Source organism: Oryza sativa, chromosome 1 (assembly GCF_034140825.1).
Source record: "Oryza sativa Japonica Group chromosome 1, ASM3414082v1".
In the NCBI taxonomy this organism is placed as follows: Eukaryota; Viridiplantae; Streptophyta; class Magnoliopsida; order Poales; family Poaceae; genus Oryza; species Oryza sativa.
In genome coordinates this window covers 1593718-1613470 of record NC_089035.1, presented here as the reverse complement: position 1 = coordinate 1613470, position 19753 = coordinate 1593718, and the positions used below count along the sequence as shown (strand labels likewise).

Genomic DNA, 19753 nt, shown 5'->3' with positions numbered 1-19753 from the left:
TAAGACGAGTGGTCAAACGTTGCAAGCAAAAACTCAAAATCCCTTATATTATGGGACGGAGGGAGTATACTATTGCAGGACATTAACCATCAGGCATAAACCAACCACAAGAAACATGTAGTACATTCATTTGATTAGGAATTTGTGATTGGAGTATATCTCTTCTCTTCTCTCCTGTCCAGTTCTTCAGAATACATTGCAGGTTGGATGCAAGAACACAAGGATTTCAGGATTCACCTAAATTGTCTGTATGTATTGATGTGTACATATATATAGATTATAGAGTAAGTTACATGGACTGATTGGTCTTTCAGCACTACAAAATATACTGCACTGAGTCTTGAGTTTGTGGTTTGCTTGCTGTGTATCTACTTACATGGTAACATATCTGCACTATGCTATATTCAATGAAATTGGCACACTCTGTGCCGGTTCGTTCAAAAACATATCTGCACTAGAGTATAGTTCTATGTAAATAATTCAGGTCTTTGCCAATGAATACAACTGTGAAGGCTATTCTTTGTTCCTGTGTATTGGTTGTTAACTAGTAGGGCATCCTTGCCGGACCAGAGGATGTTCTGACGATTTCAGAACCAAGCTCTTGTATTTTACGCAACAAAGCCGCTTTCTCCCGCTCAAGCTGCTGTATGTACATGTCTTGCTCATCCTGGATGCTTTCAATCTCTGTCAAGGCCAGTGACATGGCCTCTGTGTCGCCACCCTCATCAACTAAACCTGTGAATTTCTTCAGGCTATCTCTCATCTGTTGAAAAAAAACACATGATGTTCATCACAAAATTGTCATGCATACCAAAGAGGATACTGAGAGGAATGTGGCAATATTGTTATGCAGAGACATCGTTCAAACAAACCAACGAAGCCTCTCACCTGCGATGATATCTTGTGCCCTTTGCCAAGGGAAGATGCATCAGTCTGAAAGCTTGTTTTCTTCTCCAAGTGTGGTACTTTTCGCGTGATCTTTACATGGACTTCTCCGCTTTTTACTCCTTGGAGTGGTATCCATTTTACGGCGGGCTGATTTGGAGGAAGCATGCTGTATTCGACAGTGCATTGGCCTATACTAGCAGTTGGAAGGACTGCATTATGGTCCTTGACATGTAAAATCAGGGGTTCTCCTGTTTCTGGAAACTCAAATGTCTGGTTCCAATCTGGAGAGAGTGTTTTGTAAACAACCTGCATGGAATGAGTTACTCAGAATTTCTGATCAAATGGATTGTTTTTTATAGGGTGATTCATAGTATCTGTAGAACAGAATGACCATATATAATTCTCCAGTCTCCAATTAGCGCCAAAAAAGGTTTTGTTTTTTCCTTTTATAATAACATACTAAAACTAACGAGCTATTGCTCTATAGGTTTCCTCTAGTATGTGAGGAGGTACCACATTTTCAAGAGTTAATTCGTAGCACCTCGTAGAGGACCTTTGAAAAGCCCATTTTCCTATTGAAGTTCTTATGTTATTCTAAACCAAGCACGGACTGCTACAGGCTGAAAGATTTGGACTAATCTGAATTGATCATATGCACACCATCTGAAGATGCCAAGTGCTGTACTGTGTCAGCATATTTGTTCATTTCTATTACTTCAAAACGCCAACAAATTCACATTTCGCATGTCAGAAAAGCAATGCATGCTGCATTTCCTAATAAAGGCATAGTAAATAACTAAATACAGAAAGGTTCACCACCAAACCTTAGTTCGCTTCTTCTTGCTCCCATAATGCACCCTGACATAAGGATCACTAGTGCCTCTGAGATCAGCAGCAATAAGATCCCTAGCTTCAATTATCACTAGCTCAATCCAGGTAGCTTCAACTCTACCACTTGAAGTCTGCTTAAGAAGAACAATACAGAATCCAGAGAAACATCAGTAGACAAAATGGTACAACAGAGCAAACGGTATAAAACTAATGTTTGGTACAGAATCAAGGATATAGAACATGTTGCTGGAGGTTTCATGTGTAGAAAAATAGTTGTACTCAACATCCCAAATTTAAAATTTTTACTGCGCATCCTCTTAAGAAAAAATGTTTCTGACGCTGATTTCGCAAATGTATATATTTTTCTGAATTAAGAATCCTCGCAATATTAAAATTCAATGCTTAAGGAAGGCAAATACCTTCAGGATACCGTTGAAATCACTCTTTATTGGCTCTATTTGAAGCCTGATCTCTCCTGAATCCACCTTTTCAAGTGGAACCCATACTTCACGGCTATCACCATCTAAAAGTCCTTCTAGATTTACTCTTGCGCTGCCAATGCTTTCGTCTCCAAATGTATCTGCACTATAGCATTTGATCTTGAGATATTCACCACCAGTGATCTCATCAAACTCGAATTTATCATTCCAAACCGGTCGAGTTGTATGAGATAGTGTTTTTGTTTTGTATAGAGCCTATAAAAAGAATATGGGATTAGAATACCAACTTGTATAATAGTAAGTGAAGCTAAACTTTGGGCAAGGTAACAACAAACCTTTCCATACTGCACTTTCACATATGGATCACACTTTCCAGATTTACCGTTAACTGCAAGGGCTTTACCCTCAACTACTGCAACTCTGAGTTTCCGTCCTGTTCTGGACTGAAGCTTGGGCGATACATCAAATGAAGAGTGGGATCCGTTGCTCAGAGAATTGCTCAACGTAACTGAGCCATCAGAGAATTGCCATTCTTTTAGCACAAGAGTGACAGTTAACTGCAAGGGAAAGAGTTTGGAACAGTATTACACAACTATCCAGACCAAATAAACTAGAAAAGGAGAAATGGCACAGTTAACCAGTTCGCAGTTGAATAGGTAGGTGAAAAATGGGCACATTATTGTTGGAACCTTCATGAATGTCACGGTAGAAATGATAAAAGGAAGTTCTCCACTAAAATTGTTAACTTGGGAACAGAAACATCATAATTCATCATCAAAACCCCACATTTCTGGTCACTCTATCAGTAGTCTATCCTTTATGTATTATATCTCCAGAGCTCTCAAGCCCAACTGAATGAAACCATTGTTACTTCCACAGGTTGTTTCTAAAAAAAAAGGGCTGAACATTTTCCTGATCCTCTCTCTTCCGATCTTGATTCCAAAAGCGCTACCAATTCAACAGGTCGAACTTACTCTTTTGTAATTTATAAAACAACCCAACTGTAAATAAAGTTCAACAGAAAATCAAATGTAGGACTATGGGTCATTAGAACTTTAGGCTATACAAGTAGCTGAGGACCTGAGGTCCTAAACTCCTAAAATCTGTTACTTCACAGTTTGTATCGAGTATATCAAATATGGCATAATTTCAAACCTGATAGGCTAGTGAAAATTTGCTTCGGTGGCTTGATAAAACTAATTAGCACTTCAATCAATTGGGAATCCATTTTTCTAAATGTTACAGCATATCCAAAACAGGTTTTGGATGCAAGAGAAACAGTGACAACACATCAGTAGTTACTATAGAGATGTACCTCGCCCCTGATGTCCTCAAATGGAACAACCATTCCAACTTCTTGTCCACAAAGCTCAGTACGTTTTGCAACAGCACCAGAATTATGTCCTATAGCCCAAAATATTGTTGAATCATCTAGAACATACTTGACCTGTTTACATTACTTTCATCAGCATCCTTTAGATGTGTTGGAAGAACCACAACTGCATCATGTGCAATGGAAACTGACTAAAATAATAAGTTTAACTGTCATACCTTTATCTCGCAGCTTGTCAAGTAGGTGACCTTAACACCACCAGAGTCCAATTCATACAGATTGAACTTGACAACACCTGTCTCTCCATGCAATACCAGGTTAAATGTGCTATTCCATGCAGGGTTTGGACCCTTGCTTGTACTTGTTTTTCTCACTAAACTACCAACTTCTACCTCAATAAATGTCTGTGATACCTTGTTATCAGCAATTCCAGATGTAGAACCTCCACTTGAGCTTTGGCGGATCCCTATTTCATTAGTTGTGTTTCTCCCAACGTTACTAGCTGAAACAACTGTGACTGAAAGAACACCTCCAACTGCTCGTTTCCTTAAATCTACTGGTGGCAAAGAAAAACACAATCTGCGAGGCTCAACCATTGTCTTCACTATGGTTTCGGTCAAAAGCTTAACCTGCATGGCTCATGAAGCATCACATTTAGCATTCAAATTTCAATACGCAATGGCCGTAATTGCACTAAAAGAATTGCAAAGATACCAAGGACTAACTAAATGGCACACACAAACCCACCAGCCATGTTGAGACACCGGGTAGCTCCATACCAGGAACTGCTTGGCTTCCACCACTTCCAAATGCCACTCCTATCCTGACTTCTGGAGTGGATTCAAAAGAATAAAGAATAGCTTCACCATCAAGGATGGGTAACAGTAGAAGCTGCAAAGATATAGTTTAAATCGAAGAAAATAAGAGCTTAATCTGATGAGCCAACTAGAAAATGCGCTTAGACAAGAAAATAATCGTCAAATACAGATATAATACTCAGGACAAGAAAGCAAATAAAAGATTTTAACGTAAGTGGTGATCCAAGTTCTTATCCACACAAAATTTATTGTGTTTCAACAAAACGCTAAAGTGAAATAGCTCAAAATAAGGTTGCCACTTTATCCTATGTGAGAGGCAGGTTAACTACATCATAATATCCTATGTCAACCATTAAGGACAGGAATGACTCCGAAAAGCCAAAACCATTTTTGTTCATCATGATTGTTCATTATCAGCTTTGCGATCTCAGTGAGCAAAGCTGGCGACAATTCTTGCTTACCAATTCAAAAGAAGTCTCTCTCAAATCAAGATAAATGAGAAATAACAATAACAATAACAATAACAATGTAACAGAATCAATTGAAAGAGCAAAGGACATACATCTCCCTTGATGTGAATGCTGTTTATAACAATTCGAGCAGCGCCAATCAGTGGTTTTGCTAATTTTGCCAAAAACATTACACTCATCTCATTGCTGTCCCAATCAAAACCCAAGCGCATGACTTTCTGCATGTTCAAAAAACGAGAGTTGAAGTGTGCAACTGTACAACCAACAGAAGTATTTCATCTGCCTCTCCTACTTACAACATAATATTGTTCAAGATGGAACAACTAATGACTAAGGCTATGCAGGATCAGGAAGAGCTGCAGAACATGTTATATATTCCTAACAGATAATGGAAGAACACATGGGTTAGTTACAGATAATGGAAGAACACATGGGTTAGTTATACAGATGCATAGTTATAATCAGAAAAGGTGAATAAACCATTGATGACACTGCATTCGTTAGTGTTTTCAATGATGTAAGGATAAGTTAACCAAACTAGTACCCAAAACAGCACAACTCGGAATTTATGAAGCAGAGCAAATAAGCTAAATCACCGCTGTTATAATTCTGTAGAACTAAAAACAGCATAAGCAGTTCTTTCAATAATGATCAGTGCCTGAGGCAATGATTTCCTCCCTCTCTAAGTTTACCACAGGTGAGTATCCCATACACAGTACAGAATATTAATATCTGACCTGGTCACCTGAAGTCATCCAGCGCATCCCATGCTCCCCCAAGGTAGGTGGACAACAACCAAGTGAGAATTCCTGTAACTCTATTTTATCCTGGAGAGATATAAAAGCAAATCATTAGTACTACAGTCAGAATAGCAGCAGGAGAGGATAAACAACTTTAAGAGAACTTACTATTAGTTTTGGTTTTCGATGCTTTAAACGTTTCTGCAAATTCAGAGAACACTCACTGGTCAGCTGGTTATAAAAAAAGCAGAATAGAAGCCAGTGTGCACCATATCTTGCAATGCATATTGACTATTTGACTACAACAAATAAATAGGAGCAATGGAGCTGAGAAAAAAAAATGGCCAGGCCGGCAGCGAAGAAGTGCCCCAGCCAATTTTATTAAGATTGGAGAAGGTTAAAACAATTGGGCAACAAACATGGTTGTTGTTTTACAACAAGCTGAGAAATTTTCTAATGAATTTTATTTTGAGATAATCATCACCAAAGAAACTCAAAAGGTATATTTCCAAAAGCTTTTAAAACCAATAATTATTACATCCAAGCAAAAACTATTAGACGTAATAGAAACTTTCACAAATGATAGCACCTTCATTTTCTAGCATCCTAGTGCTCAAAAGATTCATAAAATTATCTAGCAAATGTGCAGAAGCTGACCTCAACAGTAGATTGAAACTTCTTTGACAGTTTTGGTTCCATATAATTGGGCCAAACTTCTACCAAAAGTTTGTTCAACCACTCGCAAGGCTCTATTGGCGTCGTAGGCTACAAGAGATACAAAAGGGGTATTGCTAAAAGTTCATGTATAAAGAGCAAAACAAAAAAAAATAAGTGAAGGAATATACTGTTGTATTCAGTATAAGATGCTTCCATCGTTTGTTCAAATCTTCTATGGCTGACCTCCTTTTAAACCTCCCATACTGCATTCATCATTAAAATAAAAATAGTAAGAAGACAAAATAAACTCTAGAAAGTGGGGCGAGGTGTTTCTCTGTGTTATTCTTTTCAGAATTATGAACACTCTGCAACTCAAAAGAATAGATCAGCACTTCCAAACCAAGCAACAAGCAATACTTGCAGTAAATTAGTACTATCTCAACACCTAGAAAAGGACTATTTGTCTGACAATTCAGCAGGACATCAAAGAAGCCAAGCCAAATTCATCAAAGAACAACTTTATCCATATGAATACCATGGGAAGGAAAAACTACCTGAATTGTTGCCCATACAGCAGCCAACAGGGGAACCCAGTTTGAGAATGGCACAACCCATCGTTCAACAAACCATGCAAACAAGACAAGAGGGACCAGGAAGGGGAGCAAGGGCTGCTCCACCATGACCTGGTTGAAAAATTCTAGTGCATCCTTGGCATGCAATTTCTTCAGCTTCTTCTTCGCCATCTCTCCTCCCTGCTGCTCTGTGAATTCAGCAAAGCTCTCTTCTCTGATAACCACACAGAGCTTGATGCAGATACCTTTTGTTGTTTTTTTTGGCCTTTGTTTCCACTGCTTCCCGAGTTCCTGTCACTGGCCCCTTTTGCACTGTGGGTATTGGATACCTGTCCACCTACAATTTTGGTTCCAATTAATGGCCACAGCAAGATAGACACCTAAGATAAAGCATGTATGATTGCGACCTATTGCTCCCAGACTTGCGAGATATTTCACCACTTCTAGAATGGAACAATGAAGAGAAAACCTCCAAATTTTTCATTCTTTCAGGCAGCGTGTTCTATTAGCACGAATAAACAAGAAATTGACCCAATTGATGGCCCTAACAAAGTCAACAGCTGGATTATACCACTAAGATTCGTTCTAGTTCTGGACCACATAAACGAGAGAGAGAGAGAAGTCCAAGCCGCAGAACCATTACAGTGTGCGTACACATCTGGCCAAGAAATTCTTGTGAAAACAACCAAGCAGCATAGGAGCCACCAAAGCCTGAAACGTCACATTCGAACAGGAAAAAAACACATCCATGTTCTTGACAACCCAAATGCTAACCTCCATGAAACCCAAATAGATCCCCTGTAAACTGTAAAAAAAAATCCGCTAAAAAATCTGCAATTTAACACTGACTGACGTGTACCCAGCGAGTAGAATAAACTGCATGCTCCAATCCAACCCAGTCAAGAAGAACTCCTCACCCGTCGAGTCGCCAACGCTATGGCCAGGTCCCTGCACCCATGGAGATTGATTCGCGCAGAGACACCGTGAGGCCAAGCAGACAGGAGATCGAGAGGAGCAGAGAAGGAGAGTCGCGAAGGCTAACCGGAGGCGGAGAAGGCGAGGTGGCTCCACTCCACGCACGCAATAGGGAGGAGTTGAAAAAACTGCAGCTTTCCCCCTTCAGAGTTGCTACGAATTCCACGAACTGCTTCCAAGATGCCTCCTTTCCGATCCAATCCGCCGCAACCGCATCCGGCGAAATCACCAGCCTTCCCCGCCGGCGACTGTTCTTCCCCGCCTCCTCCAAGAGGGGAAGTTGGCAGAGGTCAAACTTTGCAAGTTTGGAATGATTCTATAAACTCCAAGAACCAAGAACCAGGGTGGGACAAAGGGGGGAAATTTTATTTTTTGTGAGTTGAGGGGGGCTCTGATTTGTTGGAACTGGAAGCGATTGGGCGGCAGAATCAAGTAGTAGTGGATTTCAGTGTGCTGGGACAGGAGGGAACGAACGCGTCAAAATCGGGCTCGTGCGTGTTCGTCAATCGTCAGCGGCGCAGCGCTCTTCTGTGCCACGCTGGCTCTCATTGGTTTGTACTCCTACTCCGTAGTACCTTGGAATGCGACTGATTTTTTTGATCGATCTCTTGTTTGTTTCTTTGGGTTAATTGGAACCATGCCATTACAACTTCAGCTATTTGGAAATATGCCATTACAATTAGCAAAACCGGCTGGGTGCCATCGCAATTTCTTCCAAATTGGAACCATGCCATTATATACGTCTGAATTGCCATCCATGCCATTTGTCCTCGCACGTATTTCCGTATGGACGCTTGTGCCCCTGGCTGAGACGATACAAGCCAACCATCCCGGTCCGGCTCAACCATCTCTGTTCCCCATTCCCTATTCCCCATTGTCTGCAAACCCTAGCTCGCCGACGGCGATCTCGACGGCGATCGGTGCAGCGCCGGCGACGACGACGGGGGCTAGGGATACGGCGCCGGCGACGACGACGGGGGCTAGGGATACGGCGGCGGCTTTACCGATAGCTTCTCCCGGCGTAGACGGATCAACGCGGCAACGAGTTTGGAGGCGAGCTATACCAGTGGCAGTGGTCGCTCTGCAATTTCGAGAAGGTGCAGAGTCCCATCGGTGGCTCCTTCAATCCCAGAGCTGAAATGTGCTTGTGGGCATGCCGCTGCGGTGCAGACATCGAACACACCAAGGAATCCAAGGCGGCGGTGGCTGCAGTGTCCTGGGGAGGTGAGAATCCAGTCCTACTTGTGCATATTTGTGTGTGATTTTCTTTCTGAATCCAATCTGGTTTCCTTCTTGTAGAATTGTAGATGTGCCTTGTGGATTTGGGAAGATCTCAACGAATACGTTGAGGAGATGGTCGCTTACTGTCATGCTGACGAGTACGACTATCTTAGAGAGACATGCGACAGTTTGCGCCAGTTTATAGCAGATCAAAGACATGCATATCTCTCAGTTGTCAGCCTAGGCTGAGGCAAAAGAGTTGCAGTTGCAAGCCAATTACGAAGCTTTGAATCAGTCCAAGTTGGGGTGTGCAGACTTAAAGAAGAAATTGGAGTGCGAGAAGGCTTGGACTCGCACAATTGTGTCCATGATGATCTTGTTCTATGTGTTGTTAGTTGCTGTAATGATAAGGCAGGTTTAGGAGATGTTCTGTGTGATGTCTGGTGTGTGAAATATTGTGATGTACCTTAGGTGTGTGAAATCTGGTGTGTGTATTTATGTTTGTGCAAGTTGGGGAATGCAATGCAAGGGCTATATTTTGGAATCTGGTGCAAATAATCTGCTGCCTAACATAGAAGCTGTTTATGTGCAATGGTGACTGAAATAAATTTGCTGACATAAATGACATAAACTTACTGACATAAATGACATAACTTGCTCACATAACTGACATAAACTTGTTCAGAAGTGTAGCAACTGACATAACTTGTTCAGGAGTGTAGCATAGACCAACATGCAGCACACAAAAGACAGAACATTTCAGGTTTGGAGCCCATTACCATGGCCAATATCTAACAAGTCCAAATGGCCATCTACAAGCAGCAAAATAAACAAGTTTGGGTTTTTACATCACAGACCAACCTAGTCTGATAATTTTCTAACTACTCTAGCGGGTGGAGCAGTAGAAGCAACAAGATTCTTCCTCTTCTGGGGAGTTTTCTTCTTCTTAGGAGTATTTTTCTTCTTGACAGGTGCAGATGAACTTGCTTCAGCTGCAGCTCCAGGCACTCCTTTCTTCTTAGGAGGGTTTTTCTTCTTGACTGGTGCAGCTTCGGCCTGACCTGCAGCTTCAGCCACTTGTCTCTTCCTGCACACAGATAGTACCATTAGGGAAGTTTTGAGGTAGTCAATTTGTGGACTAAATAGAAAGAAGTCCAAATTACCTTTTTTTGGTTGTTGGCTGGATTGTTTGCTCATCTTGATGAACTGGCTCAGCAAGTTTGCATATCTTTTCAAAGTGACCAAAACCCTGACATCTCTTGCATGTAACTCTCTTCCTGCCAGGTTGTTCTAAACAATCTCTTATTCTTTGCACTCTAGGTCTTCCAGCACCTCTCTTCTACCTAGGTGGGTATACCTTGAAGCCAAGATCTACATGTGGCCACTGAGACCTATCAGTCATTGTTGCCACTCTAGCTGCATAAGCTGCTCTAAAGGTCTGAACACTATAGTAGGGACTGACAAAATCTTGGATTCGACCTCTGTTAGTGCAAATCCAGGCCAATGCATGTTTGCATGGCTTTCAACTTGCCATACCCTACATGAGCAGTTTTGGTTCTGTAAATCAACTGTGTGCCTTCTAGTGTTGTTGTCAGACTCAACAAGTGTCACTTCTGCGAAACCTTCATCGCTTCTAACAACCTTTACCACCCTGAGACAGACAGTTGCATCATTCAATTCTTTCATTACATTTGGCAGGATGCCATCCACAAGCTTTTTACCAACTTCTCTCCTGAGGGCCATCTTCTCCATGATCATCTCCCTGATCCCATCCACAAGTTCATGCAACAACAGACCTTTAAGCTTCTTGATCTGGTTATTGAAACTTTCAGAAACATTGTTTGTGAGGTAGTCACACTTGCTAGACTCAGAAAAGCCACATCTGTACCAAATCCTTGAGTGATGCTTCTCAAGATACTCTATTGCATCAGACCTCACTTGGTATATTTGTTGCATGTACCACCTAAATCCATCCTCAGTATAACTTCTTGCAGTTGGATACAGGTGATCAGTGAAGGCAGGACCTTGAAACTTCTTCATGAAGTTAGCATAGAGATGCCTCATGCATTCTCTGTGCTCAACTTTTTCAAATGCAGCATCAACAGCTTTTTCCAAACCCTTACAAGCATCTGTTGATATAACTAGGCCCTCTGGATTATCTATGGCCTTATTGAGGTGTCTCATGAACCATAACCAATTTTCATCAGTTTCAGAGTCAAAAATTGAATAGGATACATAGAACAACCAATTATGTCCATCTACACTAGTGGCAGCAGCTAGTTGACCAGTATATTTACCTGTCAATCTTGTTGAATCAACACCAACATAGGGCCTGCAGCCATTGAGGAAGCCATCTATGCAAGGCTTCAGAACAACAAACATCCTCTTGAAGCACATTTTCTTCCCTATCTTCTGTACATCAATCTCTACAATAGACCCTGGGGACTTCCTCTCCATCTCAGATTTCCAATTAAAAAGAAATTGGAAGCTCTCTTCATATTTACCATGTATATGTTACAATGCACACTTGAACCCAGACCATGCCTTCGAATACTTCAACTTTATCTGAAAATCTTCTTCAAGCTTGTGCCTTGCATCACTAGCTCCCTTTTTTGGGTTTTTCTTGACCCAATCCCCAATCCTGTCTGCAACCCAACCTTGAGTTGCCATCTTGTTTTCTTGCAATTTGGTAGATGCACATGTGTGCTCAAAGGGAAGAACTTTGATCTGCATTAAACATGTATAATTAACAAAATTGCATTACACAAACATAATCAAAAGCCTAATCAAAATAAATAAATGAAGCAAACCATAGCACCTGTATGACTTTGGTCCCAGGTAGCTTTGATGCATGAACACGCCAAGGACACCCTTCAGCAGCACAATGGGCTAGAAAACGTGTTGGATCTGTCTTCAAACCAGCAAACACAAAACCTTTTTTAACTGCATAGTGCCTTATTGCTTTTCTGAAAGCAATTATATCAGGAAATAATGCATCTTTCTCTATTTTTGGATTCTCAGGGTCACGTATGACATTAAAGACCTATGGATCTTCATCAGTAACCTACTCCTCAGGAGCTCTCACCCCTGCAACAGGAGGCTGAGAAGACTGACCAGTGCCAGTGTTTCCATCGGGTTCAGCAAACTGTGGAGGCTTTTTAGGTTGTGAGGGAACATACAAATGCTCATCATCGACACCCACATATTCTTCCTCATTGTCAAATATGTCTGGTTCTCTAACAGGTTCTTCCTCTATTGCAGGCTTTTCAACACCTTCAACATTGGGAGCGGGCTGTTCAGAACCAATGATGGGAGCAGAGTTGTCAGGAGGCACAACACATATGGGTTCTACTTCATTCTCGACAAGGGTGGATAAAGGCTCAGATGTACCATCCATCTTATTGTCAAGCACTGAAACAATAAGATTGAATTGGCTCTCTGTTTTGTACATTTCGAATAGGTCAGGTAGCTGACTATTGTCCACAAGTCTAACATCCTCACCAATCGCCTTGTGCAAAAACCAGATTGAAGGAGATTGATTTGTTCCCCAGGTGAACTCAACACTTAAAGTATTCATCAGAAATTCCATGGAAAAGCTATCTGAATCCACAACCCAATGCCGAGTAGCTCCTTTCGTGTAAGATTTCCTACCATCTGTTTCTATCATGACATAAGCTCCAACCCTAACCTCTACTGAAAACCAGTGCCTACCATGAAAGGAGAGAACATCAACTGAAAATCTACATGTAAATACGATGAAATACCCAATGCACTTCTACATCAGCTATCCAAGGAGTATATTCGAGTTCAAGTTACTCACGGTATCGAGGAAATAGGAGGAATCGAGCCTCCCAGATCCATCCCCTCCATCGGCAATTTCGCTGCGCACGATGATGTCGCAGGTGAACTTGCGATCTTCAGGGGAACTTCTACATCGTGGGTCGTCGTCGCCGGCGCCGTATCCATAGCCCCCGTTGTCGTCGCCGGCGCTGCAACGATTGCCGTCGAGATCGCCGTCGGCGAGCTAGGGTTTTGCAGACAATGGGGAATGGGGAATGGGGAACAGAGATGGTTGAGCCGGACCAGGGGGGCCTCGCCCAGCGCCTCTCAGAGATGACCGGGGCCCTCGAGCGACTCCCCGAGGAGCTCGAGGAGACGATCAAGTCATCCTCGAGGGACCTCGCCCGGGGGGCGGTGGAGCTCGTACTGGCAAGCTACCAGGCCAGGGACCCTGACTTCTCCCCGTGGGCAGCGCTGGAAGAGTTCCCTCCCGGGACCGAGGACGGCGCGCGCGCGAAGGTCCGGGACGCCACCGACCATATCGTCCACAGCTTCGAGGGTACGGCCCCTCGGCTCGCGTTCGCGCTCGACTTCGATGAGGAGGGCAGTGACGACGGTGCGGACGACAGCGACGACGAGGCCGACGTCCCGGGCGCGTCGGAGTGAGCCCCCAGGCCCCCGCCAATCTTAATAACTTTTGCTTCTTCTTCCGAGGCCTTCGGGCCCCCTTCTTGTATAGACTGATTTAATCTGTAATCAAATAAAGAGGAAATTTCTGCGTCAGCTCTGCTTGTTGTGTGTATGAGACGAGGATGGTCTGTGCCGCGGTCCTTCTTTGTCTTGGCTTGAACAAGGGCTCGTGCCCAGGTCCCAGCCTCAAACGGCGCGGGTCGGGGCTAGTGCCTGGGGAGATCCACGTGTCGAGACTGGCCAGGCCGGGAGCGCGGTGACCAAGGGTTATGGATGACCCGATTGTGGGCCTTTGCCGATTCCCCCCCGAAGTTCACCACGCCCCGGGGCACGGCTCGGTTCTGGGCCCCGTTTGGCGATTTTAGCTGGCCCGGGCCGCCGAGGGCAAGGTCGAGCACGAGCGTGCTAATTCAAGCCAAGATTCTTCAAAAGGAAAACGATGGCACAGACACAGTCCTCAAGAAATCGAAAATGCTTTTATTGAAATACGGAAGAGAAAAAAGGTAAGTATATGCATGTGGTAGCCCCCGGCCAACTCTGCACGCCCGGGGGGTGCGGGGTTGGCCCGAGCCCGAGACATGATACCCGACCCCCACTAGGGGTAGAAGCGACGAAGGTGCTCGATGTTCCACGGGTTAGGCAGCTCTGTGCCGTCGCCCGTGGCGAGCCGAACGGAGCCCGGCCGGGGGACGCCGATCACTCGATACGGACCCTCCCACATTGGTGAGAGCTTGCTCAGTCCAGCACGCGTTTGGACGCGGCGTAGGACGAGGTCGTCGACGCAGAGTGATCGGGCCCGGACGTGGCGCTGATGGTAGCGCCGCAGGATCTGCTGGTAGCGCGCGGCTCGGAGGGCCGCGCGCCGCCTTCGCTCTTCCAAATAGTCGAGGTCGTCTCGGCGAAGCTGATCTTGATCAGCCTCGCAATACATGGTGACCCGAGGGGACCTCAGGGTGAGCTCAGATGGGAGGACCGCCTCCGCGCCGTAGACGAGGAAGAAAGGCGTTTCCCCGGTTGCTCGGCTTGGCGTGGTTCGGTTCGCCCAGAGCACCGCTGGCAGCTCCTCGATCCACGAGTCGCCGTGCTTCTTGGGGATGTTGAAGGTCTTGGTTTTGAGGCCCTTGAGGATTTCCGCGTTGGCGCGCTCCACTTGGCCATTGCTTCTGGGGTGGGCGGGGGAGGCGAAGCAGAGCTTGATGCCCATGTCTTCGCAGTAGTCACCGAAGAGCTCACTAGTGAACTGGGTGCCGTTATCCGTAATGATACGGTTAGGCACCCCAAACCGAGCAGTGATGCCCCTGATGAATTTAAGCGCGGAGTGCTTATCGATCTTGATGACCGGATAAGCCTCGGGCCACTTAGTGAACTTGTCGACAGCGACATACAGATACTCGAACCCGCCCGGGGCCCGCCTGAACGGACCCAGGATATCGAGCCCCCAGACAGCAAACGGCCACGAAAGAGGTATGGTCTGCAGGGCCTGGGCCGGCTGATGGGTTTGCCTGGCGTGGAACTGGCACGCCCTGCACCGCCGGACCAGGTCGACCGCATCGTTGAGAGCCGTCGGCCAATAGAAACCCTGGCGAAAGGCCTTGCCATCCGAGGTGCGTGAGGCGGAGTGGGCTCCGCACTCGCCTTCATGGACATCGGCGAGAAACTCGACGCCTTGTTCCCGAGGAATGCACTTCAGGAGGACTCCGTTAGCCGCACGCCGATAGAGGGTCCCTTCCACCAGCACGTAGCGCTTGGAGATGCGCCGGACGCGTTCACTCCCTTCGCGGTCCTCGGGTAGAGTCTTATCTGCGAGGTACGCCTGGATCTCAGTGATCCAAGCAATCAATCTAGGGGAGCTGGGAGCGCTCCCCTCGGATCCCGAGGCCTGGACTCCGACGGGCCTCGGGGGCCGTTCAGGCGCGTCCGTCTCCCCTAGGGGGTCGGGTCGCGCCGACGGCTGGGCGAGCCTTTCTTCAAAGGCGCCCGGTGGGGTCTGGGCTCGCGAGGAAGCGAGCCTTGAGAGTTCGTCGGCGACCGCGTTATCCCGTCTGGGCACGTGCCGAAGTTCTATCCCGTCGAAGTGGCGCTCCATACGCCGCACCTGGCGCACGTAAGCGTCCATCTGCGGGTCAGAGCACCGGTACTCCTTACAGACCTGGTTAACGACCAACTGGGAGTCGCCTAACACCAGGAGGCGGCGGATCCCCAGTCCAGCTGCCACTCTGAGTCCCGCAAGGAGTCCCTCGTACTCAGCCATATTGTTGGTCGCCCGAAAGTCAAGGCGGACCAGGTATCTGAGGACGTCTCCGCTCGGCGAGGTCAACATGACCCCCGCACCGGCGCCCTGAAGAGACAGGGAGCCGTCGAACTGCATCACCAAGTAGGCGGTGTGAGGCAGCTGCGAGGGGCCCGAGCTGGCCTCGGGGGCGGAGACGGGCTCGGGAGCTGGGGTCCACTCCGCCACAAAGTCGGCGAGGGCCTGGCTCTTGATCGCGTGGCGTGGTTCAAAGCGCAAATCGAATTCAGAGAGTTCGATTGCCCATTTCACCACCCGTCCAGTACCCTCTCGGTTATGCAAGATTTGGCCGAGGGGGTAAGACGTGACCACCGTGACCCGATGCGCCTGGAAATAATGGCGCAACTTCCTCGAAGCCATCAGAATAGCGTAAAGCATCTTCTAGGCCTGAGGGTATCGGGTCTTGGCGTCCCGGAGGGCCTCACTAACGAAGTAGACGGGCCGCTGCACCTTTCGGCGGGGCCGATCCTCTTCGCCAGGGGCCGCATCTCCAGGGCGCTCTTCGTCCGAGAGGCCACGCGGGGCGCACTCGGCTTCTGTGCCGACGACCTCGGGGTCAGAGGGCGACAGGCGCGGCCTTCCCGCAGTGGCCCCGGGGCCATCCTGGGGGTCGGGGGCGCCTGGCACCGTCGGACAAGCAGGCGGAGGGCCAGCTCCGGCCGTCGGGGGCCTCGGGCCGCCGTTCGGCTCGGGGGCCTCTCCTGCCTGCTCTCTCCCGGGTCGAGTCGACGCAGGGTGGGGATGCGCGGAGTGAGGGTTGTCCTCGTCGCGCTCCACGACCAACGCCGCGCTGACCACCTGCGGGGTTGCCGCCAGGTAGAGTAGCAACGGCTCATCTGGCTCCGGGGCGACCAGGACTGGGGGAGAACTGAGGTACGCCTTCAACTGAGTGAGGGCCCGCTCAGCCTCCTCCGTCCAGGTAAACGGCCCGGAGCATTTGAGGAGCTTAAATAGGGGCAGTGCCTTCTCTCCCAGCCTCGATATGAACCGACTTAGGGCGGCCATGCAGCCGGTGACGCACTGCACATCCCTAAGCTTGCTGGGGGGGGCGCATCCGCTCTATAGCTCGTATCTTCTCGGGGTTGGCCTCGATGCCTCGGGCAGAGACCAAGAACCCGAGAAGCTTGCCCGCAGGCACGCCGAACACGCACTTATTGGGGTTCAGCTTTATGCGGGCGGAGCGGAGACTTTCGAAAGTTTCCGCTAGATCTGAGAGTAAGGTCTCTTGGTTGCGCGTCTTCACAACCAAGTCATCAACATAGGCCTCAACATTGCGTCCTATCTGGCTACCCAAAGAAATTCGAGTAGTACGTTGAAAAGTAGGACCTGCATTCTTTAACCCGAAAGGCATTGTCGTATAACAATAAGTTTCTATGGGGGTAATGAATGCAGTTTTTTCCTCATCCTCCCTAGCCATGCGAATCTGATGATAACCAGAGTATGCATCTAGAAAACACAAAAGGTCGCACCCCGCAGTGGAGTCGACAATCTGATCTATGCGTGGCAGGGGGTAAGGGTCCTTAGGACGTGCCTTGTTAAGGTCGGTGTAGTCGATGCACATCCGAAGCTTGCCGTTCGCCTTGGGAACGACGACCGGGTTCGCCAGCCACTCCGGATGGATGACCTCACGGATGAATCCGGCCTCCAGAAGTCGCGCCACCTCCTCACGGATGAAGGCTTGACGTTCCGGGGCCTGCCGCCGCACTTTCTGCCGGACCGGCCTTGCGCCCGGCCGTACGGCGAGACGGTGCTCAATCACCTCCCTGGGGACCCCGGGCATGTCCGCCGGTCTCCAGGCGAAGACGTCGGCGTTTGCCCGCAGGAAGGAGACGAGCGCGTCTTCCTATTTGTCGTCCAGAAGACCACCGATTCGTGTGGTCTTGGACGGGCCGTCGCCCAGGGCAACCTCCTTGACCGGAACCTCGTCGCACGTGACCATCCGCTGCCTTGGGGCGGCCGGGACGGAGGTGGTGAGCCTCTCGTCGCCACCCGCGGGCTTGGACGCCGCGGCGAGGTGGTCCGCGCGCTGCTCCATACAAGCAAGCGCGACTTTGAGGTCGCCATGGACGGTGATGGGGCCACCGGGGCCCGGCATCTTCATCTGGAGATATGCGTAGTGGACCGCCGCCATGAACTTCACCAACGCGGGCCTCCCCAGGACCGCGTTGTAGGGCAGACTGAGGTCCGCCACATCGAAGTCCACCCGCTCCGTGCGGAAGTTGGCGGAACCACCGAAGGTGACCGGGAGGTCGATATGACCCAGCGGCCAGGTGTGCCCCGGCGTCACACCGATGATCGGCTGGGACGGCCGGAGCACCATCCCCGGGGCCTTGATGGCGTCAAAGGCTGCGGGGGAAAGGATGTTGAGGGCTGCACCCCCGTCTATGAGGACACGCCCCAACTTCACATTGCAAACGGTGGGGGAAACCACCATCGCGATCTGTCCTCCCCGGGCAACGCACGGCGGGTGGTCGGTCTGGTCGAAGGTGAGGGCAACCTCCGACCACCGCGCCCGCCGCGTCGCCTCATGGGTAGGGGCCGCGGCCAGAAGCTCTCGCTTCATGGCCTTGAGGCTCCGGCGAGAAGCGTGAGCGCACGCTCCCCCATCGACGGTGGCGACGGTGGCCTCAGGCTCCTGGAACCCCAGGTCATCGTCGCCATCGTTGATGTCCTCGGCGGTGGCCTTCTGCTTGGCCTCACCTCGCCGGTTGCCGGCGGGAGCCGCCGGGGTCTTGCCCTCACGGCGCTCCTGCCTCTTCTCCTCCTCCCACTTCCTCGTCCGCTCAGCCAAGCTTTTGACCGCGCGGCAGTCCGCGAGGTCGTGGAGGGAGGTGTTGTGCACGGTACACCACTTGCCGGTCGGGCGCTCCCTGCTGGGAGCGCCGGCCTCCTTCTTTTTGTCGCTCGCAGGCCTCCCCTTTCGGGGGGCCCACGAAGCGCCCTCGACGGCGAGGACATGACCCTCGTCGTCGGAACGGGCCGGCCCCTTCTTCCTCCTCCTGTTCCGCCGCTCTGACCGAGTGGCGGACCCGGGGGCGGCCGGAGCTGTCACACCAGAGCCGGAGGAGTTCCAGGTCCAGGCCTCCTCCTTGCGAGCCACACGGTCCGCGAGCTCAAAAAGCTGCGCGGTGGTCTGGGGCTCCTTGGAGGCGATCTTCTCGAGCATGCGGTTGTGCCGCACGCCCCCCCTGAACGCGTAGATCACCGCGTGTGCGGGGATGCACGGTATGGTGTTGCGGACTTGACAAAACCGCTGAATGTACGAGCGAAGAGACTCATCGTCCCTTCGCTGTACCGCATGCAAGTCCGCTTCTTCACCTGGGCGCGGATATATGCCCTGGAAGTTCGTGGTGAACTGCTGGCACAAATCCTCCCAAGAGTGGACCGACGCGGGTGGCAAGTTCATTAGCCAACCCCGCGCCTGACCCTTCAGGGCCATGGGGAAGAAATTCGCCATGACCCTGTCGTCGCCCCCGGCGGCCTCGATCCCGGTCGTGTAGATCTGGAGAAACTCGGCGGGGTTGACGCTTCCGTCGTATTTTTCGGTGACGGTGGGCCGGAACCTTGGGGGCCAACGGACGTTCCGAAGGCTCGCCACAAAGGCTCGACAGCCGGCACCGCCAACCGGGGACACGGGGGGCCGGCCCCCGTGCCCGGACCGAAGTGGCGCTCCGGACGAGGAAGCGCCCTCCATTGCGTGGGCGGCGTGACGAGCGTCGCGCCGGCGCTCGATATCGAGGCGGGCATCCGGCCCCCCACGCATATCTCCTTGGGTCGGAGGCGTCGACGAGGGAATGGCGGACGAACGGCGGGTAACGGCCGCCGCTCGCCGCGCCCTCCGCCTCGACGACGTGGAGCCGGCGGCGGGAGCGCCAGAGGTCTCGGTGGCGGAGGACCGCCCGCCGGCGCCTAGGCGCTGCTGCGCCGTCATGACCAAGTCGGCCACATCATCCAGCCAACGCCGAGCTGGAGTCTCTGGATCGGGGACGACGGGCGGGTGACGCAGGAGCGCGCCCGCAGCCTGGAGCGCACCCTGGGGCGTGCCGCC

The 19753-nt window shown here is 49.3% G+C and overlaps 1 protein-coding gene across 3 annotated transcripts; it reads right to left on the bottom strand.

Moving 5' to 3' along the window:
- Nucleotides 1-224: 224 nt before the first annotated feature.
- On the bottom strand, nucleotides 225-8044 carry LOC4325968 (synaptotagmin-5). 3 transcript variants are annotated; one of them, XM_015765447.3, is made up of 16 exons: nucleotides 7792-8044; nucleotides 7667-7697; nucleotides 6732-7086; nucleotides 6366-6440; nucleotides 6178-6285; nucleotides 5689-5721; nucleotides 5518-5607; nucleotides 4873-4998; nucleotides 4240-4383; nucleotides 3711-4121; nucleotides 3475-3606; nucleotides 2495-2716; nucleotides 2139-2414; nucleotides 1713-1850; nucleotides 889-1194; nucleotides 225-763 (listed from the first exon to the last, which is right to left on the bottom strand). In XM_015765447.3, exons 3-16 carry the CDS (start codon nucleotides 6918-6920, stop codon nucleotides 545-547), a joined length of 2469 nt encoding a protein of 822 aa, XP_015620933.1. In that variant the 5' UTR covers nucleotides 6921-7086; nucleotides 7667-7697; nucleotides 7792-8044; the 3' UTR covers nucleotides 225-544. The 3 variants fall into 3 exon arrangements, with proteins under 3 accessions (XP_015620933.1, XP_066168976.1, XP_066168974.1); XM_066312879.1 differs by lacking the exon at nucleotides 4873-4998; XM_066312877.1 differs by lacking the exons at nucleotides 7667-7697; nucleotides 7792-8044 and adding an exon at nucleotides 7157-7321.
- Between the last annotated feature and the right edge of the window lie 11709 nt (nucleotides 8045-19753).

Excerpts from the sequence above, each read along its gene's own strand:
- LOC4325968 (XM_015765447.3), bottom strand. The coding sequence starts at position 6,920 with ATGGCGAAGAAGAAGCTGAAGAAATTGCATGCCAAGGATGCACTAGAA. Across the intron at positions 4,122-4,239 it reads CCGGTGTCTCAACATGGCTG|GTTAAGCTTTTGACCGAAAC; the intron begins GTGGGTTTGTGT and ends TGAGCCATGCAG. Across the intron at positions 2,717-3,474 it reads TTGAGGACATCAGGGGCGAG|TTAACTGTCACTCTTGTGCT; the intron begins GTACATCTCTAT and ends TTTCCCTTGCAG.